Source organism: Wolffia australiana, chromosome 6, assembly GCF_029677425.1.
Source record: "Wolffia australiana isolate 7733 chromosome 6, ASM2967742v1".
NCBI classification, from domain to species: Eukaryota; Viridiplantae; Streptophyta; class Magnoliopsida; order Alismatales; family Araceae; genus Wolffia; species Wolffia australiana.
The window spans coordinates 3,245,989-3,270,596 of record NC_135840.1 but is presented as its reverse complement, the minus strand read 5'-3'; the positions used below and the strand labels follow the sequence as shown (position 1 = coordinate 3,270,596).

The 24,608-nt window shown below is 36.3% G+C and overlaps 2 protein-coding genes across 4 annotated transcripts; one reads left to right on the top strand and one right to left on the bottom strand.

The window, feature by feature from the left end:
• Positions 1-9,114: 9,114 nt before the first annotated feature.
• LOC144704273 (ARM repeat superfamily protein) lies at positions 9,115-15,868 on the top strand. 3 transcript variants are annotated; one of them, XM_078576631.1, is made up of 9 exons: positions 9,115-9,342; positions 9,605-9,904; positions 12,138-12,421; positions 13,337-13,468; positions 13,678-13,800; positions 13,886-13,993; positions 14,066-14,244; positions 15,499-15,547; positions 15,639-15,866. In XM_078576631.1, the coding sequence occupies exons 1-9, from the start codon at positions 9,201-9,203 to the stop codon at positions 15,663-15,665; spliced, it is 1,344 nt and encodes a 447-aa protein (XP_078432757.1). In that variant the 5' UTR covers positions 9,115-9,200; the 3' UTR covers positions 15,666-15,866. The 3 variants fall into 3 exon arrangements, with proteins under 3 accessions (XP_078432757.1, XP_078432755.1, XP_078432756.1); XM_078576629.1 differs by having other exon boundaries at positions 15,499-15,868; XM_078576630.1 differs by lacking the exons at positions 15,499-15,547; positions 15,639-15,866 and adding an exon at positions 15,250-15,491.
• Positions 15,869-16,526: 658 nt separating this feature from the next.
• On the bottom strand, positions 16,527-20,657 carry SQN (peptidyl-prolyl cis-trans isomerase / cyclophilin-40 (CYP40) / rotamase). The gene is made up of 9 exons (XM_078576632.1): positions 20,344-20,657; positions 18,961-19,461; positions 18,790-18,877; positions 18,657-18,709; positions 18,230-18,334; positions 17,188-17,263; positions 17,064-17,101; positions 16,867-16,952; positions 16,527-16,780 (listed from the first exon to the last, which is right to left on the bottom strand). Exons 1-8 carry the CDS (start codon positions 20,545-20,547, stop codon positions 16,899-16,901), a joined length of 1,119 nt encoding a protein of 372 aa, XP_078432758.1. The 5' UTR covers positions 20,548-20,657; the 3' UTR covers positions 16,527-16,780; positions 16,867-16,898.
• Positions 20,658-24,608: the final 3,951 nt, after the last annotated feature.

The following is a 24,608-nucleotide window of genomic DNA, read 5'->3' as shown; positions in this document are numbered from 1 at the left end:
ATCATGTCAAAACTTCTAAGTTTGGCATATTCACCTTACTATCAAATGCCAAATATATTTTGATGTATCATTTCAATCCCTTGAGTATATCATAAATTTTCTCATTTTTCTTGTATCATTATCATTGACATTAAGAGACCATATTGGAATAGTTTGATTGACAATGATATATTTTTTCTTTTGATTGCAGTGAATAGGATAATAATAGTCATGATCGTGGGCATCATAGAATGTATGTACAATTTTTGGAACATGAACCTGAAAAAAAATTTATGCACATTTTATTTTTGAGGATTTTAAGTTAGCTACATATCAATGTTATAAATTAACATTACTACAAGCCAATGTCACCTCGGAAATAATTTTTTATTGAAGTGAAAAGATAGGACACTGCTAATGTCCATTGTCACATCAATCGTTTATACCTTATTATGTTTCAATATCTAGGATCTGATACCAAAATTTAAATGTATGTATCAATTTTGAGAACTATCCCAATTTTTTTAGTTTTGTGACAAATTTTCTTCAGAAAATGTCTTAAATATTGGTTGCATATAATTTGATGTTAGTAGGGTAAATATTCCCTGACTCAATGTTGTGAGGATGTGATCCCATATGAGGTTACTGTCATTAAAACTTGAATGCATGAAGAAGTGGTTGATGCGTTTATAAAACCATTCTTTTAAGGTGAACTACAAATATCATATTTGAATCTATGTTTATATATTTTTCTAGGTGTTGGATAGCACTTGATGGACCTCTCACTGGAAAACAAATAATAAAAAAGAAAATAGGTAACATAAAGATAGGGAATTTCCCAGGTATCCCTCATACTTGTGTCATATATGTGGTTACCATACATCCCTGGCTTTCATGTCCCATCCACATCACATCGCCGGACATGCCAGTTATAATGTTATAAAGCCAACATTGTGTAGCCCATATAGGTATGTGAAGATTAAGTTTTAGGGGTATTTTAAGCACAATGCTTTGGTGCATGTTTTGATGAATGTTCAAAGTGATGCATGCCTCAATATGGGTTGTGATCAAACCACAATAGGCCCTCAGGCAAGTAGTTGACTGAACGTATGTGAAGATAAAATAAGAGCCTTAGATATATTAAAAGGTTACTTAGTTTGACCATACACTGAACAAGTCAAACCGTGTATTTAGGACTTGTAATTTTATGACATGAAGATAAACATAGGTTTTACTACTTTTCAGGTATTTGTGTGAATTTATCTTCATTTTATTTGTTGAATAACTTGTTCAAAATCTTAATTACTACCTTTGAGTATTTAAAGCTGAATTTGTTGAAAATTTAATAAAAATTAATTACATCATGATACTATTATCCAATGGTGATATCTTTATTTAAATGTCGTGGTAAACATATTTAAAATTTTAATATTATTTTAAATCCCAAGTCCTTGACATAACGGCTAGTCTTTTCTCTTAACTCTTGAAAGGTATTTTGAATTGATGACAAAATTGTAAATATAAAAAATCAAAATTAAAATAATTATTATTTTATATTGCTTAATCATAATCAATGAATATGACTGTTGGACTTTTGACAGATTACCATTATGCCCTTTCAGATTTCTAAATCCATATATGCAGTTTTGAGCCCTAATTTCAAATCCCCTTCTCCTTGCCCTTTGAAAATTGCAGTCCAAAATCTAGAGAGATCTCTCAAGTCTTGGAGCAACTTTCAAGAAGTTTTTGATTATTCTTTAAAGAGATCATTTGTTTCTAACATCAATCCAAGTCCATAGAACTTAGAATCGTGGTTTTTGGTGCAGGGTATTTCAAGATTCAAAGAAAAGAAGGTTGGGATCTGAACTTCGCACACCCTCGACCTTGTGATAAGTTAGTAATTTTGAGAATATTTTTTTATATTGATTTTGAGATTTTTTTCAACATGTGAATTGTTTCTAACATCCATACAAAACCAATGAATTTTAAATCGCATCATTTGGTTGAGTTTGGAAAGAGTTACAGGGGTTTGAAGTTGGACATAGAGGAATTGAGCGGTAAACAAAGGACGTTGAAAGATTGATCTCTGGAGATTTCTCTGATTTTTTTAAATAATTTCTTTTAGATAACAGTTGTGCAAAATTATGTAAAAAAATCGTTCCAGGTGGAATCATTGCATTTGGTTCAGGATTGAAAAAGATATTGGAATTTTAAGTATCAAAGGTCAAACGCGAATCGAGAATTTATCCAAAGAAAAAATGTGGAGGAGAAAAGGACTAAAGAAAGAATGACCACAAACAATGATGTATTACTGAAGCGAAGTGATAGTTATATTTATGAATATTTATCTTTGTATTAATAAAATTTTGACATAAAAAGTTCCTTATTGGAATACTTAAAATTGATCATTGTCTTGAATACTATTTTGAGTAGCCATCAATACTAAGTGCTGTTGAGGAGAATACATTATTCAGAAATATACTGTTATTGCTAGATCTTCATGATCACTCAGGTTAAGGCTTTGGGGGCCATAAGAAGAAGGCTTTGGGGGCTAAGTTGAAGTAGACTGAGCAATGTCATTCCGTGGAAGCCTTTGAGGGTTGAGAATGACAAAGCTTCATCGACTTTTTCTTTGTTCTTAGTATCCTTGTTCAGCCCTATTTCCAGGTGATTTTCTTGGGGGGAATTTACACAAACTTGGTTAGGGCACATCATCACCTCGGGATGGATACCCCCTAACAACATTAAGGATTAGCCTAACCTGTCTAAAAAAAATAATTCTGTCTCCCATTTCTCCTACCTCATTTCTTAAGTAGAAAATTCCTAGGTTAATTAAAATAAAAATAAAATATAAATAGAGAACCTTATTCACCCCCCCTCTTAGGTTATTCCTTGGCCACCTAAACTAGTAGTATGCATGTGTTAGCTTTATGAGAAGCTAATAGACGACACCACATTATGAAATTATACGTCTTGGATGTCCAGTTGGGGATGTGACAGGACGGATGACAATGGTGACGTTCAAAATTGTGATGAATAGTGGTGTAAATATATATAGTTGGCAAGCCAGTCACACATTCCACATATTATTCATTGTTCATTAATACGTTGTATTCCTTATAGTGCATCTGTGATGTTTACATAAAGTCTATGAATATATAATCTGACTTAGTGAATAATAATGAGATTATAATACTAGATCACTAGTCTTCAAGCTAGTTTTCTAAACATTTATATTCGAAGGATACTCAACAACGACATCAAAATATCCATATAGAGTATAACTCATATGAAGAGAATGGCCTGTTCTATAGCTATTATTTTGGAGACACTAAGGATAGATAATGGGTGCTTTTTAGATGAAAGAGTTCACTAAATTAATATATACAAACCCATGAATGGTATTATACCAAATTTTCAATCATGTTGATTCACATCATTATTGTGTAAGTGGATCTTAGACATAAGACACCAAAGATGTCCAATGGAGAGATGATTGTACTTGTATTATCACTTACGAGTTCCTAATCATGGAATTTAATACACTTCTTTTATTTGGGTTTAACAAGAAGTTTATTAAGATGATTGAATGGTTAAGATGGGAATATAAGAGAGAAAAACTCATGGAAGACAATGTGGTGAAATTCTTGGCCGAGGTAATGGAATTTTATAGAAGAGTTATGTGATTATTTTCCAAAGCATTAGAGTTAACTCAGATGACCGATTATGGTTTGATAGTTGTCCATACCTTAATTCATCTTAAAAGCATCAATCAGATGAGGGACTATAATACACATTAACTGATGGTAGATAGGTCCCATGAGTGAGTCAATGTACTCATTCGTCTCTTCCAGAGTATGAGGTGTTGCTTGGTACCCACAGGCTAGAGACTCGACATATTAGTCGAGTTAAATCAATCCATCATTATTTATTCTATATGATGATATAGTTAATTAAATTAGAATGCCAATAATTGTTATGGGGTCATTAGAGTTGTTAACTAGATTGATATATGGGTATAGAAGGTCACACACAAATGGTATTTAAAACATTGAAATGATTGCTTAATTTTTTGGGGTTATATATAAAAATACCTGCTCAGTACAAACAAGAGAATGCCCTAAAAGAAACACACCCAACCTAGATTTTTTATGGCCCTTCCCATTCTAATCACTCCTCTATTTGGCTACTCTCCATTCATAATGCAATCGTGACATCATACCGACGACTATCAAGTGCGAACAGATCTCGTAAAGGTGGAGGAGATTCAATGTGCAAATGAATCATCTTAATTGAATTTTCGTTAAACAATGAAAGATATGATACACAAAATAAGGTTTGTTCGTCCTAAAATATAAAATCTGAATGTATAAAAATGTTGCTTACAAATATTTGATTGGGGATGAACAGGGTTTGAACCAATCACTTTGTATTCCCTCTAAATAGTATGGACATCAACATCTAACAAAGGTAAGCTCTATCCTATTGAGGCTGTAAGATTTTACCACCTCCACTTTCCCTGATCATTCTAATTAAACAAAGATCATTAGTATTGGGCATATGTTCCCGTAGTTTGACCTTTGATTGACAGTCTATAAAGCCAATAAATCAATCATAAACAACATACGTTACCTTTTAAATGCTTTAAAGTATAAAATATTAACAATTTTGGGTCAATTTATAGAAAGGGTATGAAATATTTGATGAAAATAAACAATAGAAAATAGATTAAAAATTGTGGAGGCCATTAATTCACGATTGGGTCTAATACTTGAAAGTAAGGACTCAGATGGTAGGTCAAAGTAGAAACATCTTTGAAATGCTTACTGAGATCCAACAAACACTTTATCTTTAGATTTCTGAGTAATTAAAATTTTTGAACTTCTTTTGCATATAATCTTACTGCTTTGAATTCATAATATTACTGGGGAAATTAAATCCTTTTTTATTTGATCATTTTTAGAAAAACTAAAAGCAATTTTTTAAATCTGAGATATAGGGGAAAGTAATTAAAATGTAGTCAGGGAAGTATTTGATGAAAAATGTATTTCAGTGAAGTATATTTTACAGAAACTTGTAGAGCTTTGTCACAATATTTCATTGCAAATATTTAACATAAATTTTGTGTAAAATAGAGGATGGTTTATACTAAATTGGGATTGAAAATGGAATCCTCTTGGTCCAAAGAGTCAATGCACACAGGGGTAAATATTCTTTCATATTTTATTTCATATTTGAAATAATTTTTCAGGATAATATGAGATAATATTGAGACAAAATAGAGAAACAAACAAAGGAAATTTCTAAAGAAATTTTATAGGTGGGTTGAAGAAAAAGAAGAAAAAGTGCAGCCTCGTAGGCCCATTACCAAGCAGGAAAGTGAATTGAAATACTTCGTAGTGAAAAAAGTGAGTTTAAAAGATTAAATAATCTAAACCACTTATAGGATCGAGGTGAAATAATAGGAAAAGAAATTAATGTGATGAGAGAAATAGAGAGAACTGCTAATAGACGTAATTGACTCCCTCAGTTCGGTATATATCATAGCATATAAATCTAAAAGGTCAGCCAGATGAGCTGAGTAAAACCTCTTATTATCTCTCCTTAATTTCCCTTTATGTTTCTTATTAATTTATTGTGCATGCATGCTTTACGCTCCCCAATCTCTTGACCAATTAATCATTTTTATATTTTTCAGGACAATGTTAGGACTGACGATTGACGATGGTGACAACGACGATGATGACGATGACAGCGATGAGGATAACAATGATGAAGATGATAAAATGATGATGATGACTACGATGATGATGATGACAAGGATGATGATGACCTTCCTATCAACCCTCACCATCTGAGCAAGGTAAAGTGACCTCTATAGGGACTATGCCTCATAATCTAGTAAAAGACTAATGATGGTTCACCGTGTTGACGATGATAATGATGATCATCATCATCCTCCTAGCGTCATCGTCATTGGTGATGGTGTAAGTTCAACATCATCCATTTATCGTCATCGTTGGATGCGACACCAATCATTGCACCATCATCATAGGAAACTACGATCACTTCATCGCCATTCCATCATCACCATCATCAATGACGACATATAACACATCACCATCCCATCATCATCATCACTGGTGACGCCAATCATTACATCATCATCATCAATCTGACGGTAAGTAAGGATGGAAATATATGTGGCCGGCAAGCCAATCGCACATTCCACAGCTCGTTCCATATTCATTATAATGTATGTGTAATGCTTATAATGAAGTCCACGAATACATGATCTGACTTATTGAATTATGATGAGATCGTAATACGGAGATCATTAGTTATTATGCATGTGTTATAAATATTCCTATCCGAAGGATACTCGAGAATGACATCGAAGTATCCGGATAGAATAACACTATCTAGCCTCATTCATATGATGAGTATAGTTGGTCCCGTAGCCATTAATGGGGAGAAGCTAAGGATATATAGTTAGGTACTCTTTACTGAAAAGAGTTCCTTGAATTGATCCATATGAATCCCTGAATGTTATTATACCAAACTTTCAATCAGGTTGATTCATGTCACAGTTATGTAAGTGGTCTTTAGACCTGAGACACCAAATAAATCTTGTGGACGGAGAGTTGTACTTTGACTATGATCCACGTGTCCCTAATCATGAGATCCTAAATAGTCTTAGTTCAAATGCATCAAAAAGTTCACAAATACAATCGAGTAGTCAAGACGGGATCATCCACCCTTGGTATAAGAGGTGACAACTCAAAGATGATGATGCGATGAAGTCCTTGGCCAAGGAAGTGAAATATCGGATAAGAGTTCTCTGATGATTTCCAAATACATCAGTACTAACTTAGAGGACTGATTAGGGTTTGACAATTAACCATACCCTAAGTCATCCTAGGAACGTCAAGTGGACAAGGGATTATACGTACACGGTAACTGATGACGAACATGTTCCATGAGCACGAGGTGTAGCTTGGCACCCCACGTGTTGAAGACTCAACCTATCGATTGGGCAAAATCGGATATGACGTTAATTAATCTATATGATGATATAGTTAATTAATTTGGAAGGCCAATAAATGTTATCGGGCAACAAGATTCATTAAGTAGACTGATACATGAGCCTAGAGGGTCACACGCAAATGGTCTTTTGGGTGTCATAAGATATACTTAAGTTTTGGGGTTTTGTGAAAAATATTAACTTATTATAAATACGATAAGGTTCTGAACAAAATTCACCCAAGCCAGAATTTTACAGAGACTTCCCCTTATTCTCCCCTCTACCCATGACTCATCTCATTGAAGATGAGAGGATGATGTGTGACGTTATTGATGACATTGAAGTTGGAAGGATGATGTGTGCTATTATTGATGACATCAGAATTTCTCCATTCGCGATATGACTAGGATGACATAAGAATGATGATGGACATTGAATGGGGCTTGTCAACGAGGAGATTCGACGTGCCAAGGACTGTGTGGATACGTCTAGAGGCTGCGCCCTTGAATAGCTCGACTCGTCTCGCTCTAGGATTCTAAAAATCACGAATGCGATTCGTGCCGATGTACTTTGTTTTAATGGTTTTATCAGTGTCGTACAATTTTTCTAAAGTCTTCTATTGCAGATCGTTCTGATTTGTTCATCCATGTCAAGGCCTACAGAACCCAATAAATACTGCGTCTTCCTCCTATCTTCATAGCCATATGAGACTTCAAACACGACGTCATCCTCCCATCTTCAATGTCATCAATAACGTCATAAATCATCCTCCCATCTTCAATGTCATCAATAATAACACACATTCTCCCATCTTTAATGCCATCAATAATGTCACACATCATCCACCCGTCTTCAATGTCATCAATAATAGCACACATCATCCTCCCATCTTCAATGTCATCAATAACATCACACATCATCCTCCATCTTCATCGTCAGCAATAATGGCAGATACCACATCATTCTCCCATCGTCATCGTCAACAATATTGTTAAATATCACACCATCCTCCCTCGTCATCGTCAACAATATCGGCAAATATCACGACATCCCTCCATCGTCATTGTCATCGCTGACGTCAAGTATCATGTCATCCCCCATCATCATTGTCATCAATGACGGCGAGTATCACATCATCCTCCCATCCTCATCGTCATCCTCCCTCGTCATCCTCAACAATATTGGCAAGTACCACATCATCCTCCCATCATCATCGTCATTGATGACGACAAGTATCAAATCATCCCCCCATCATAAGCATCATCGATGACAAGTATCAAGTCATCCTTCCATCCTCATCGTCATCCGCCCTCATCATCGTCAACAATATTGGCAAGTATCACGTCATCCTCCCATCATCATCGTCATTGATGACGACAAGTATCAAATCATCCCCCCATCATAAGCATCATCGATGACAAGTATCAAGTCATCCTTCCATCCTCATCGTCATCCGCCCTCATCATCGTCAACAATATTGGCAAGTATCACGTCATCCTCCCATCATCATCGTCATTGATGACGACAAGTATCAAATCATCCCCCCATCATAAGCATCATCGATGACAAGTATCAAGTCATCCTTCCATCCTCATCGTCATCCGCCCTCATCATCGTCAACAATATTGGCAAGTATCACGTCATCCTCCCATCATCATCGTCATTGATGACGACAAGTATCAAATCATCCCCCCATCATAAGCATCATCGATGACAAGTATCAAGTCATCCTTCCATCCTCATCGTCATCCGCCCTCATCATCGTCAACAATATTGGCAAGTATCATGTCATCCTCCCATCGTAAGTGTCATCAATGACGGCTAATACCACGTCATCCTCGATTGTCATCGTCAGCGTCATCGTTGACAAGTATCACGTCATCCTCCCATCATAAGCATCATCGATGACATGTATCACGTCATCCTCCCATCATCATAATCATTGGTGACGACACATATTACGCCATCCTTCCATCGTCATGCTCCCGTCGTAAGCGTCATCGATGACGACAACTATAACGTCATCCGCGTTCGTCATCGTCTTCGGGGATGGCGAGCACCACCTCTTAAGTATAAATACTCTCCCCCCGTTCTTGCTTCAGTTTGAAGAACAAGAGTGAAGAGGAAGTATTTATTCAGTTTGAAATTTTTTCTGGCGGGTGGAAGCTCAAAATCTCTTCCGATCCAGAGCACGGCGATGGCTCCCGGCGATCGCGCGATCTCGCAGCAAGCCTTCGAGGACATGGTTCGAGAGAACATGGAAGATCTTGGAATGGACTCCCAAGAAGCTCTCGAAGACGCCATTGAAGCGCTCACTCTCCAAGGCGTCGATCTCTCCGGTTTTCCTCTTCTTCTTCTTTCTTTCCCCCTCATCTTCCGTTTCTTACTGTTATGTGGTCCGTTGATGATCGGATCTGATTGAATTCGATGAAAAAACTCCATCTGATGCTCTTGATTTTTTAGATCTAAAGAGTAGATTGATTATTTGTGCTGGATCTTGATCCGATCCCTGCAGTCAAGGCTCGGATGACGGATCACGATTTTTTGTTGCATTGAGCAGGTATTGTCTCTCTCTCAGGGATTGCCTTGTCTCCCTCTCAGGGATCATCAAGTGTGTTCCGGGCGTATCCACTGCCAATGACGATCCTGTTATTCAGATCCTCGATGCCCTTCAAGAGATCTCCGATGCTGGTTCTGTTCATGGATCTCGCGTTGGAGAGACGATCCAGCTTCTCGGTAGGTTAATTGATCTCTGTTCTTCTGAGGGGGCTGGTAATGCGTCCATTGCGGCTAGAAATGGCGCTGTGGAGTTGCTCTGCGGTCTCTGTTCTTCGTTTATCGAGAATGGGGAGAATGCTGCGCTTGAATCCGTGCTGAGGGCGTTGAGCGTTGTGATTGGAGGTCTGTTTGCTTTCTGCAACTCCTTTGTTCTTCTATCTATTGCTGTCGACATGAGCTCTTCTCGGATCTTTCCTGAATTGATTGCGAAAAAAATGAGTGGCCTTTCTTCCTTTGGAGTGCTGTTTGTTATATATTCTCATGATGGTTTTTTATTTTCCTTTTTTGATGTATTTGGTTTTGTTGGAATTTCCTTTCGTCATCAGTAAACATTTAGTTGATTTGGTTTCCGGTCTACGGGGTTATTTATTTATTTTTCTCTTGTTAAAGGGATGACGAGAAAATTTGGGCTGTATGGACTTCCAAAAAAATTCGTTGAATTCCAAAATGTTTTATGTTTTTTCCATTGAATTATCTTCCGTGCACTATTTTTTTTATTTATCTATCTTTTCTCCACTGTCTGTGGAAGCTAGTGGAAGCTAGTTCACGTAGACTTTCTTTTTTGCATAAAGTATACTTTTATTTTTAAAATCGCGTTAATTCCATTGAGTTCTTAGAAAACTAATCGTTTCCATGCTTTAATTTGTTATTTATCATTTTCTCTAGTTTCCTGCAGAAGTCAGTTCTAATCTGCTTTAATTTCTCTTCCAAGAAAAAAACGGACTACAGAAAATTCGAGTTTATTCCATCCACTGAGATTCCTTCCGTGCTTCAGTAATTAAGTTTTTAGTTTTTCCACTTTTCAATGGATAGCTTATATAGTCTATATTTTTCCCTTCCCAAAAAAATCATTGAATTCCAATTTAGTAGCATTCTTCTATGGAAGTGCCAAAACATTTTCCTTTGCTTGCTTGAATATTATTTATCATTTTATCCACTTACCTGTGGAGGTGTTACGATCCCCATGGAGATCTAACAAAATCAAGAAATGGGACGAGGGATAGAGAGGAGAATAGGAGAAATGGAAGAGGTGAGAGAGAAGAAGAGAGAGCAATAGGTGAACAAACACTCAAGAACCTCCGAATCGAGAGTCCTTGCCCTCACGAAAGCGGGATACAGCTACTCGTGCCAAGAAACCACAGGGTGAGCATTCATCAAAAGTCCCTTGAATTACCTTACAAGGGGTATTTATAACCCCACAATTTCAAGAATCGGTTATCTCATCAGGACTCTAACAGGAAGGTAGTTCATCTGCCGATAAGTTCTAAAAATTGTGAATAACAGTTGAAAAAATTTAAACCTGATAAGGTCTAAAAATTGGGCGCTTGCCCTAATGGATGAAATAACAGTTGTATGCTCATAGTGCTTGATCTTTCTCTCCCTTGTCTGCTTTCTCAAAGTATCTCTCTCGTCCATGACTGCTGCTGTTTGGTTCAGAGCTTCCATCACTTTGAATTCCAACATTGTTTTTACTTCCATGCTTTAATTGTTAATTTATTATGTTAGCCACTTCCAGGGTGAGTTTGTTCAAAAAACCTATATTATCACTTCCCGAGAATGAAGCATTTAGATTCGAAAAATATCTTTTATTCCATTAATTCCGAATTAATCGTTTCCATATTTTTATTCGTTATTTATCATTTTTATCAAATGCATGTTGAAGCTAGTTCATATAGCTCAGATTTTTACTTTAAAAATGCATTGAAATCCCTAAAGATATGCATTTGTTCGATTCAATTCCAAATAAGTTTACTTCCAATGCTATAGTAATTAATTTATCATTTTCCCTTCTTGTCTGTAGAAGTAGTTCATGTAGTCTGTATTTTCTCTTAAAAAATCCATCGAAATATTAAGAACATCTAGTTTATTCCATTGAATTCCAAAAAAATTCCTTCCATGCTTTAAAATGATGCTTTATGCATCATTTTGAAAGAGGGTTCGCTTCCATGATTTTTTTATTTAACATTTTCTCCAGTTATCTGTGGATAGTTCATGTATTCCATATTTTGACTTCTAAAGAAAAATTCACTGAAATGCAAAAAAATCGTGTTTACTTATTTCAATTCCTTGTTTTCAAAAAAAAAATTCAATTCCAAAAAAAAGTTTCTTTCATTCTTTAATAATTTATTATTTATTGAAAAAAAGTTTCTTTCATTATTTGTTATCATTTCTCCTTGCCTGCAGTAACTTAGTTTAAATAGCCTATTCTTTCACTTCCAAAACATTTCTCATTGATTTGCAAAAACATTGTGTATTCTACTGAATCCCGAAAAAGAATTCACTTTCGTGCCTCAGTTACGTATTGTTCATTTTCCCCAATTACCCGAGGAAGCTAAATTTGGCGCATGATATTCAGACATCAGAAGCTCAGAGATATTCCAGAAGAACGATGGCCCCAAACTTATCGTGAAGATACTGAACAAATGCGATCAAACCTCAAACCTGATGGAAATTGGTTTTTCTGTTGTTGCTGCGGCTGCTGCTGGCAATGAGATTGTCAAAGAAGCATTTGTGGACCTGAAAATAGGCGATCTTTTTCTTAAAACATTGAGCAAATCCTCGAAATATTCCGGTGAAACAATGTATGATGCCATATGCGTTATTCTTACACCTGACGATGATCGTGTGGTAGCTTCTCAGGTAATTATGAACTTAATGCCGTATTTATTTCTGGGATTTATAATAATCTGACTTGATAGATGTTTTATTCTTCAGTGGAGGGAGAGGATTCCCAAATACAAGTTGATCATATTTGATACCATTTATTTCTCAGAGAGTATTCATAGAACTATGCTTTTACATTTGTTTTGCCATACATTTACAAATCTGAATCTTAATGACGGGAAGTTAGTGTCACAATCTTCTATGTTTGCTTGGGCAAGAACTCTTACATTGATTTGCCAATTTTGATTTAAAGGACAAATCAAGGTGGAATCACGGCGAATGTGTGAAAAAGAGGGATTATGGTTTTCATTCCGTCCTTCCTGGGGGATTGTATCATGCTCTATGATTATGGTTCTGGAGCAGAGTAATATCAAGATCAGTTATTTCTGGGATGTGATAATAAGATATTTTATGAAAATAAGGTCATGAATAATTGCTAGTGTCATAGTTAGAAAAACCATAATCTAGGATACATTTTTGGTTTTGTTCTATAATAGGATCCTGATGTTCCTATCGGAGGAGGGATTATCTGATATGAAGAGGGGTTGATTGAATATGGAAGAGGGGGGGGGGGGGAATCCAGGGATAGCGAGATGATCATTAGTGAAGAGAATCACTGAAAGTCTTGGGGGAAGACGATGCAGGGAGAGAGGGTAGGGCTTCAGATATTTAAAAGGAAAACTATCCCGATTCAAAAAACTAAAATTACCCCCCCCATGGAGGCTGAAATAATGGAAATACCCCTCTCTGGGGTGTAAGGTTGTATGTTGTGTTCCTCTTCCTTTATTGTCCACGATTATCCACATACTATTTGGGCATCATATTGAGCATTATTTTGTGTACTTTTAGAACGACTTCAAAATCTTGAACCTTTTTTATTCGGAAATTCAGGTTTATGGGTATGCTCGAAAGTTTGCTAAGATGGGGATTTCTGATTCTCTCGTGTCGTCTCTCAAAGAGGCGCAATGCTCTTCTTCCTTCATCTCAAAGTGCTTCTTTGCCCTGAAGGCGGTTGCTGTAAACGTAAGTTTTCCATCACTTTCAGTCGACAAATAACCCTCCATTTTCTGCGATTAATTAGAATAAAACGGCCATTTCCATGTCTTCCTATTCATCTTTTGGCAAATATACCTCAACGGAAAAAAAATCTTTGAAGAAAAAAGGGAAGATCACCCGGAATTGGTGTTTGGAGAAATTAATCTTATATATTCTGTTTAATTTCTTCTCCGTAGGATGAAATTTGCATGTCAATCTCAGAAAGCGGTGGGATCGATGTCATTCTCCAATGCATCGTTGAGAGTATCGAACAGAACAACAAGACAATAGCCAAAAGTTCCTGTTCCCTGCTGGCCAAGGTCTGATGAAGAATTATTTTCCCTTTTTATTAGATCGACCGAATTTTTATTTCAAAATTTCTAATGCATTTCATGGTTTGTAAAGCTTGCTGGAAGCGACTCAAACAAGAACATTATAGTCCAAAACGGAGGCCTTGATTCCTTAATTAGGCTTTCATCTAGATTTTCAAATCACCCATCTGTGCTACAAGAGGTATGGCATTATCAAAGTTAGCTGTGCTTAATTATTTTACTAATTATTCTTATAAGTTAATCGAATATCCAGGTTATGGGAGTAATCACTGTTCTGTCATTGCGGTCCCCGGAGAACGCCGCAAGGGCGATAGAAGCAGGTGCCGGAGACATGGCAATTAGGGCGATGAACAAGTTTCCTACTGCATATCAGATGCAGAAGCAATCTTGCCAAATGATTCGCAATCTTGTGGTGAGGAATCCTGAAAACAGGTGCGTCCCTCTTACTCCATTGATTAATTTTGTTTTTAAATAGATTTTGAATGCAATGTCTTTATGAATCATATCATTTTTTGATTCAATTTGCCAAGGGCACGTATTAATTATTTTATGTAAATAATAAACATAATTTCAACGTATAAATTCCATTGAAATGAAGTTAATATATTTTCCTGTATTTACTGATTTCTCGTCGAAATTTTTTATTAGCTTTTGAATTAACGGCATTAAGTTTTAGATTTAAGTGTTTCAGAGGCGATGCATATAATTTTATTGTAAAACGTAAATAATTTTATTATATGTAAATAACGAACATAATCTCAACGTATCAATTCCATTTAAATGAAGTTAATATATTTTCCTGTATATACTGATTTCTCATCGAAAATTTTTATCAGCTTTTGAATTAACGGCATTAGGTTTTAGATTTAAGTGTTTCAGAGGCGATGCATATAATTTTCTTGTAAAATGCAGCTATATTTAGTCCAAGGGAATAATAAAATTTCAGTAATTGGTTTGTCATTGAGTTTTGTTTATCTTTTTCCGAACGAGTCGTATAAGGTTTTTGATTCAATTTCAAAGGAGGGCCTAAATCTTATCAGTTAATGATCGAATTATATTACTTCGAAAGAAATGAATATATTTTCAGGATTTACTGATTTCTCGTTGATTTTTTTATTAAATATGTAATAGAGCTGTATTGTTTTTTAGATTCAGTTTTTTAAGGGAATGTATTATCTAGTAGTAAAGAATATGATGGTATCTTCGTTCGAAGGAGATTAATATTTTCAATATGATAGACATCTCGTCCCCAAGGAAATACGTTTTAAACAGAACATAATAAAAATCTACGCATTCAGAGGAATTGGATTTACTCCAGTATTCATTAATTAAAAAATGAATACTGAGAATGTCACCAATAAAAAATTCGACTGAGATGCAAAACTTTATAAACTATGATGAAAATGTCACAATCATGACCATAATTATTCTGTTTAGGACGTTTCTGCTCAGTAAGGGGATTGAAAGGCTGATCAGGAAGGTCAAATACAGCAGCGAGACCTGCAAGGACGCCGCTTCCGCTGCTCTAAGAGATCTGGGTCTTGATGATTATAATTAAAATCACTTGCCTAATAAATCCATGACGACAATTATTGAGCCAAAACAGCAATTTTCTGTGATGATTATGAACGTGGTTCTTAATTGATCTTCTCTAGAGGACGAAGATCATATTTTTCTTCTTTGTAGGGGATTTGCACGTCGAGATTCAACTCGAGTCGCCTGTTTTCGAAATCGGGTAATTTACAAACTCTTATCTAGCTCTGGTCTATGTGAAGTCCTAAGACACGCCACACGGAGTCTTAGGACGGATGATGTGACGGAATTAGGGGCCCATGACTGTGACGGGGACGTGACGGTGATGGGGTGCCTAGGACGCGTGACCTGACAGAATGGCCGTGACAGATTTTTAAAAAAGTTGAAAACAGACAGAAAATATGTTTTTAAGCTTTCCGACGGTCTAGATTTCGCCACATGGCACTATTTTAATTTCTTTGCATTTTGCACAGAAGTCCTTTTTTTTGCAAACTGACATTGCCTATAAATAATTGGAGATGTACCCCTTCGATTCTCTGTCCTCCAAATTTCCCTAGTCATAGAATATAAAATTTTTTTAGGGTTTTTTTTCACATCACCGGTGACGGGGACATAACGGGACGCCACACGGAGGGATGCGTGACAGTAATGTGATGGTTTTTTCTCCGTATACACTGACACGTGACCGGACGGTGACGTGACGAAAGTTTCGTCTCATCACCGTCCGTTCATGTTTCGTCATCCATTTCGTCATGTCCGGGGCGTCAAGTCCCTGACGTTCCCTAATACAAGGAAAGTCGCCGCCAGGCTGCATCATCTCGGCGCCATGCCCCCCTGACGTCACAGATTAGTCCATGCAGGGAATAATAAACAGTTTGATGAAGCATGGACCACCCCATCTACTAGTTTCAGCCAAAAGATAGTCTCTATTTCACTGAAGAGGTTTATAGCTAATAAAACAAACTGTTACACAAAAAAACCTCCCAAAAAGGAGTATTCATTCCTCCTTGTATATTTTAATAACATTTTTTATCAGAATAGTACTATTTTTTTATTCAAAGGGAATGCCTAAATATTAATCAGAAAATAAAATAAATGAGCATCTTTCCACCACAAAAAAGTCTCCAGTAGTTCCAATGTAATGTTTTACAGCCAAGGAAATAAAGACTGAGATGATATAATTGCAAAAAACTGTTTTTGGTCATGTAATTCCCATTTCATTGTCCTGCAGTGGACTACAAATGAAGTCAACGAAACCTGGGGCCCCAAATCTCTATATTTTTTCTTTCCAGTACTACCAAAAAAATACAGTCTCTAGTTTATGGAAGTGGTTTCTGGCCAAGAAAAAAAAAGTACTACCCAGAAAATTAGAAGGATCAATTACCAGTTAGGTATTCATCCATGCCAAAAAAATTAGCTTCTTCAGGGCCTCCACCTGAGGAGTAAAAAAACATTTTTAGGAATAAAACTGGTTTTCAAAGAATATCACAAAAAAGAAAGAGAGAAATATATCTGTCACACCACTATATGGTTATCCATTTTGTATGAATGATTCACTGGAACATTCTAGAATAGGCCTTTCGCTCCAGACTCCGCCTCTCCGCAATCTGGCACCCAACAAAACAAAAAAAGACCACCAAAATTATAAATAATTCCTTTCCACTAAAAGAAATTATCGTTAATAAGAGAGCTCTCTCTCTATCTCTATACTGACTGACCTTCCTTTTCGCTGCAGCATACTCTCTCTTGATGCCTCCTGTTATATCATAAAACCACATGACAGGAATTAGCAATAAACTAGAGAGAGAGAGAGAAAGAGAGAGTGAAAGTCCGAGGTCAGACCGTCGTCCGGCTCAAGCTCCAGCGCCTTCTTGAAGCTCTCCACGGCTGAATCGATGTCGTTGAGGGCGATGTGCGCCTGAGTTGAGAGTTGGAACAAGGCCAAGATATTTAAGAAGTTGAAGTACATGTTTCCAAGGAACAGGCCAAAAATTGGATTTTATACATACATATATATATATACTGACAAGTTTTTTCATAACAGTATTTTACAGGTATGAGCAGAGAAACTCTCGTATCAGCTGAAAATTAAAGGGCCCATTTTTTCATATCAAGTTTTTTACTATTTCTGCAAGAAATGGATCCAAGGAACTGCGCCACCAGCCGGAACTATACACAGTCGTTTACAAGTTTTCTCATTACAAACTGAAGTTCCCATCTTCTGATGACAAGTTTTTTTTACTATTTCTTCAATAAAAGTATTTTTAGACTCGTCACTGCGGAATTGGGAGATAATGCTAATTCTTAGAAAAACTTTAAATTTAAGTACCCATTTTTCCGGTACATGGTTTTTTCATCAAGAAAGAGATTTTTAGACTCGTTACTGTAGAACCCGGTGATGATGTCAATTAAAAAATTTAGGGACCATTAAATCCTCGCAATTTAATTTTGAGTTTTATTTCAAGAAAAAGATCTACAAACTCGCCATTGAAACACAGGTGATGAAGTTTGACGACAATAAGGAATAAAAAAAATCACCTAGAAATTGAAGTGCCCATTTCCACATTAAGCGCTCTAAAATATACCAGAAACAGTAAATCGGCTTCCTAAATGAGCTCACAAACGGGGAGGCTCTAATTTCTTTCTTAGAGAAAAACATTTTAAAATTTCGTAAAGTGGCACAGAGTGATGATATTTGAAATAAATAAAAATAAGCTCTTCACATGATGACGACATATTTAGGATTTTTGGAATGTTTGCAGGTCATAGTTTTTTTTTTTTGAAAAAGTTTGCAGGTCATAGTTACCAATAACTTTTGTCTTTTGATGAAATAATTATCAAAAAGGTATCCAGCACAGCATATAATTCCCAGTGCGATACCGACCTGTCCTTGGCGGAAATACGCCTTGGCGTTTCCTTCTTTTTCACGCAATGCAAAATCAGCGTCCAATAAGGCGCCCTTCAAGTCACCGAGTTTCAGTTTGCAGGCCTGGCATCATTTTAAAAATAGCAAAATCAAAATTAATTGATAATAAAGTCAGTAATCTCACTCAACCCTATAGTGACTTAGACAGATTGAAATTTTAGTAAAACGTTAAAAGTATAATGGAAAACGTCTTCACGATACTGCAATAAAGTTTATAATTCTGGTAAAACAGCAACAAAAATCACGATACATATTCCAACCAGAGCATCTAAAAATCTGAAGACGGGAGAGGAATGGACGATTCAGAATTGGGTAAAAATTAGTGATATTTTACAGGAACATGTCAATGCTTTAGAGACAAGAAGGAAGAAAGCTGAGAGCTCACCGAGCTATTTGTCAGTATCTGTGACTTGGTCTTGCGAAGACTAGAACTTTTTTCTGCAAGGAAGAGAGAACAGAAGAAGCTCAATTATCTATGAGAAGACAAAACCCATAAAATTTTAAAAAGATGAGTTCACCTTCATCAATGTCTTCTTTCTCCCAGCATATATCCAAATAGCGCAAGGCTTTTCGGTACTTTCTAAGTGCCATTTTAAAATTTTGTTTCTGTACTCAAAACAAAATATGCAAAATGAAGAAAAATCCCAAAAATAAGAAAGAGATTAACATAATTCACTATGTTTTTCAACCTTAAACCATTCATTTCCATGGGATTTCGCAACTTCAACAACACTTATCCACCAAGTCACTTCAGCAGATTTCTCGTCAAGATCAACAGGCCAGTCAGGATACATATCGCCGTCTTTGAAAAAATTTCTAGTTCCATCATCTTCTCCTTCAGCAATTTCTCCGCAATCCACAATAATAACATCCTCGATTGGAACATCACCCTCTGATGTAGGAGAGTGTTCAACTGATCTCACAACACCCATGCCCTTGATTACCTTTCCAAAGACGACGTGTTTTCCATCTAGATGGGTTGTTCTAGTTGTGGTTATAAAGAACTGAGATCCATTAGTGTCTGGGCCGGAGTTAGCCATGGATAAGATGCCTTTGCGCTCGTGCTTCAAGTCAAAATTTTCATCTGAAAACTTTAAGCCATAGATAGATTCCCCTCCTGTTCCATCCCCAGCGGATATATCGCCCCCTTGAATCATGAAACCTTTGATTACTCGATGGAAGCGGGATCCCTGCAATGAGATTTTATACAAGCAAATTAAAATAAAAAATGGACCTAAAAGAATGTTAAAAAGCAGTAGAAATCTGTAAAATTTGACGGGTAGAATGAGTTAGTTGTAGAACAAGTCATATAACGGCAATGCATCCACACCTCCATGGGTTATTTTCATCATTTGTTTTTTGGACAGTTTCCCTTTAACATTGATGTATTTTTTTCATAAAGAGGGCAGAGAAGAGGTTGTCGAACTGGGTCAGCAATGCACTGCTCTCTCTCTGTCCCTCTCTCCCTTTCTCTCTCTCTCTGTCTCTTCCCTTCCAAGATCCTTTATTGATAGAGACCTACACAAGGTCTCTGTCAGCAATTTAAAAGAGGGTATTAAACAGTGGATTTGAGCACTAACTTGGACATATAAAAAGTCTTCAATGTTTAAACATTTTTTAATGAAAATTTTACAACTTAAATTTAAACATTATTCAATGTTTGAAGAAGAATGTGTTTCCCCAGAACCAGGAATGCTATTACGTGCCCAGCATAATGGTATAATGGTCAAAAGGAAGCAGCTGAAAAGCATCAGGTGACGACAAGAGGGAGGGAGAAAGACTTTCTTTGCTGAGAACAAGTTCTCCAACACTTTAACTGAGCAAACGTCTCCACTAAGCCTTCAAAAGGCGATTAACCGTACGCAAAACAGTAAAACCCATACTACATTATGTACAGAAAAACAAGAAAAAACAAAGATCGTCGAAGAAGCCAAAAAACCGCATAAAAACTAGAACAAAAACCCACCTCCCAATCACAATAAACGCAATCAAATCGGCAAAAAAAAAGGAAAAAAACGAAACCTGACCCCAAAAGAGGCGAATCCGGTACAGATTAAAACAAGGAAACAGACCTTAAAGTGGAGATTGACGCCGGTGTTAGGTCCCAAACCCTTCTCCCCGTTGCAGAGGGCCCTGAAGTTCTCGGCAGTGCGAGGTACCACATTGGCAAACAGCTCAACGACGACGCGTCCCTCGACCTCGCCTCCAATGGCGATGTCCAAGAAGCATCGTGGATTGACCACGTTGACCTCACTCCCATGGCTGACCTCGGTCATCTTCACAAACCCTAGCTAGAGAGAGAGAGAGAGAGGAAGCTCGACGACGACGACTGCACCAACCAGAGAGCTCGCTTCTTCTTCTCTGTCCGACTTGACTCAGAAGCTTGTAGAAGATCCACTATTTATACTTGCCAGTTGCCACTGCTGTGGGGCCTTCTCTTTTTTTTTCCCCCCCCAATATTTGCAGTTTTAATCTTAAGATTATACTGCTTATTCTATGTTGAAATGAGTGAGGGCTAGTAGGAATAATCCATATATTTGTAAATCAGGCATTGTTATGGCACTTTTGCATTTTTAAGTATGAACAGAATTTGCATTTTCTTAGCTTGATATTAGAATGCTGCTTATTCTATGTTGAAATAAGTGAGGGCTAGTTGGAAGAATCCATATATTTGTAAATTAGGCATTGTTATCGCAATTCTGCATTTTTAAGTATTAACAGAAATTGCATTTTCTTAGCTTGATATTAGAATGCTGTTTATTTTATGTTGAAATGAGTGAGGGCTAGTTGGAATAATCTTTTTATTTGTAAATTAGACATTGTTATGGCACTTTTGCATTTTTAATTAAGAACAGAATTTGTATTTTTTTTTTGCTTAATATTAGAATGCTGTTTATTTTATGTTGAAATTAGTGAGGGCTAGTTGGAAGAATCCATATATTTGGAAATTAGGCATTGGTATTGCACTTTTGCAATTTTTAAGTATGTACGTAATATGCTTTTTTTTTGCTCAATAGTGATTCCTAATCTACTAGTATATAGATTAGGAATCATTATTGACATTTTACATTCGAATATTAAGCTAAAAAATTGTAATTTACAATAATAGGGAATTTTCCAGCAAGCCCCTTACTCATTTTCATATTTCACTTTTTGATTGATTTTTCACAGATATGTATGATTCGGTTACCACAAATTTAGAAACCCATTACTTCCAAGAGACAATCCTGTTATCAGAAATTCCATGCAAGGATTGCAGAATAGACACGTACCTGAAATAAATTGATATAGGACATAATCAAAAAAAGTAAAAAATTAAAGGTGGATCTGTAAATTTATGAATTTTGAGTTACTTATAAATTAATTTGGAGTTAATTCATTATATCTTATTATTGTAATCCTTGATTCAAGTGTGAAAGTAATGGGTTTCTGGATTATATGTTATGATGTAAATATTCAAATATCATTTTTGTATTATATGGTGTGATGAAATATATGGTTCAGCTTGCTGAATTCACTATAATTTAAAATCAAGCTCCATCATCATCTCACTATCACTCTTTCTAAGACTATAAGTATATTTTAAATTTTATTATATTTTTTCTAATATCCCTATTTCCTTTAATTAGATATCATTGGATTATCAATGATATTTTTGTATAAACTTTGATTTTATTTTCTTGGGTATCCTTTGGTGAATGCATACTAGTTTTATGATGACTAAAATTTGTGTGGGTATGTTCCTGTAATAGATCATCACACATAGGTGAATAAAAAAAAACAAACCACGAAGTAGGAGATTCATTTGCAAGTTGACTAGTGGTAGAGATGCCTTACTAAGTTGGGTGACAGCAGAGGCATGGGTGGTGACTAGTGGTGGTGGTGGGGGTGCCAGTGGTGGAGGCAGGCATAGGTGGCTGTCATGTGGTAGAGAACCAAACTATGAGTTCGTGAGATTGTGGGACAAAGAGGTATCACAGGGGAAAAGTGAGAGGGAAGAGTGAGAGATTGAGAGAGTTGCGGAGGGGTGAAGAGGTATATATCTCTAATAAAATACAATATTAGTGTTAATATATTTTTTTGGTCTTTGGTCCATTTTGATATGCAAACCAAAACCAGAAAGGATGTTCATTCAACCCTAAAAATTCAGATTGCCAGTCTGGTTCAGTCTGATCTGATTAAACTTGGATCATGCCATTATCTTCACTGCCCGCAACCAACAAAAGATGAACTTGATAGCTGAGTAGTCCCAGTTAATACTTTAATCAACTAAACTAGTACATATAGTTTTGTTTAGAAATGAGTTCCTGATTTTCTGCAGCAACTCCACTACAACGCCTAATGATCAACGTGAAGAAGGCTATTTTGATGTGAATAATTGATATAAAATATTAGGGGTGTTATTGTATTTAATTTTACTTGGATCAGACAATATCTATGATAATTTGATCTCACTCAGGATACATAGTAGAGAGTGAGATCATCGCCACAAGGATTGGCAATTTTGAGATAAATGTGATGTGGAGTTGTCGAATAAGTTGAAATGATATATTAAATATGTATATTTAGAAAGATTTTCATAGAGAAAGTATCAGAGAGGAATTAATTTAAGAAAGAAAATTTAATTTAAGGCATTTGATAAAGTGTTGTAAAGAGAACCCATTGTAAACTATTTGTAGAGACTTTTTATTCTAAATTTATTTTTATTTACATATACATGATTTATATGTATTCAATCATTAACTTACCAAATTATACTGGGATGTGAGTGTCGGCATGGGCACCTTCCATGTCAGGTCACATCCTTCTCCAGGCAATCATTCAAGTAATAATTCAATGATTCTCCTCTATCCTCCTTAGGGGGTACCCCCTGGAGCATTTTTTTCCTTCAATTTCATCATGGGGGAAGATTTGTGGTGCCGCGGTGCAACGGATCACAGATGAATTCATCGTGCGATCGCACACGGGAGTCCGGCTCTGGGATCCGTAGGTGAACCCAGGTGGTCGCGCGATCGCGATGGAAGCTGACACCAGCGATAGTTTTCTTTGACTCGTTGGCGGTGATTGGTGGAGCACGGCGCATGCCCGGTCGACTGGGGTAGTGGCGCCACTTTTCCGGTCAACCGCAATCGCCGGTGATTGGGGTAGTGGCGCATTCGGGGGCGGTTTTGCTCGACGGCAGGATCAGCGGGAGTTCGGTGGCGTCAGTGGAAACTGGCAGTGGCACTACCCCGGGTTCTTTCCTCAGCCCTTATCCCTATTTTTTTCATCTTCTTCCTCCTCTCCTTCTTCTTCTGGTGAGACCAGATTCTGAAGGAAAATACTTCAAAGATAATACCTGGTCTGAGTTCTAGGGCACCATCGTGCCCCCTTATATAGGGGCACAATGGCCCTTACTAAGGGCAGAGGAGTCCTTAGTAAGGGCTCAAGCCACCTACGCCTGCCTCCACCTACGCCTGCCCCTGCCACCACTAACAGTTACCACCCATGCCTCTGCCGTAGCCCGACTTATAAGGCATCTCTACCACTAGTCAACTTGCAAATACATCTCCTATTTCAGCGGTTTGTTTTTATTTGTTCTCATATATGTGATGATCTATTACAGGAACATACCCACAAAAAGTTTAGTCATCATAAAACTAATATGCAGTCACCAAAAATTATGGAAATAAAATCAAAGTTGATACAAAAAATATTATGGAAATTAAAAATTATGGAAATAGGGATATTTGAATATATCATAATTTAAAAACTATGCTTATAATATTAGAAAGAGTGATATTGAGATGAAAATGGAGCTTAATTTTAAATTATTGTGAATTTAGTAATCTGAGCCATATATTTCATCACAACATATAATACACAAATGATATTTGAATTTTTACATCATCTTGATGCATTGCATGGATAGCTAAATAGGTACGCACCTGAAATAAAATTGATATAGGATATAATCAAAAAAATTAAAAATTAATGGTGGATCAGTAAATGACTGAATTTTGAGTTACTTATCAATTAGTTTGGAATTAATTCATTATATTTTATTATTGTAAATATTGATGCTATTTTGAAAGTAAAAGGATTGTTTCTTCATAGTAATGGGTTTATGGAATTGTGGTAACAGAATTATAGATATCTTGTGAAAATGATAGAATTGGTTGAAAATGAGAAAATTCTTCAACCTATTCTATCATTCTATCAAAATGTGAGAATGAGAAAGCACTGCAGTATACTCTACGGATCTATCAAGCCCTGAAACCTGAAAATAAAAAAGCTCTAAGATCTATTCTATCAACCTATCAAACTGTGAAATGTGAAAAAGAGAAAACTCTGTAAT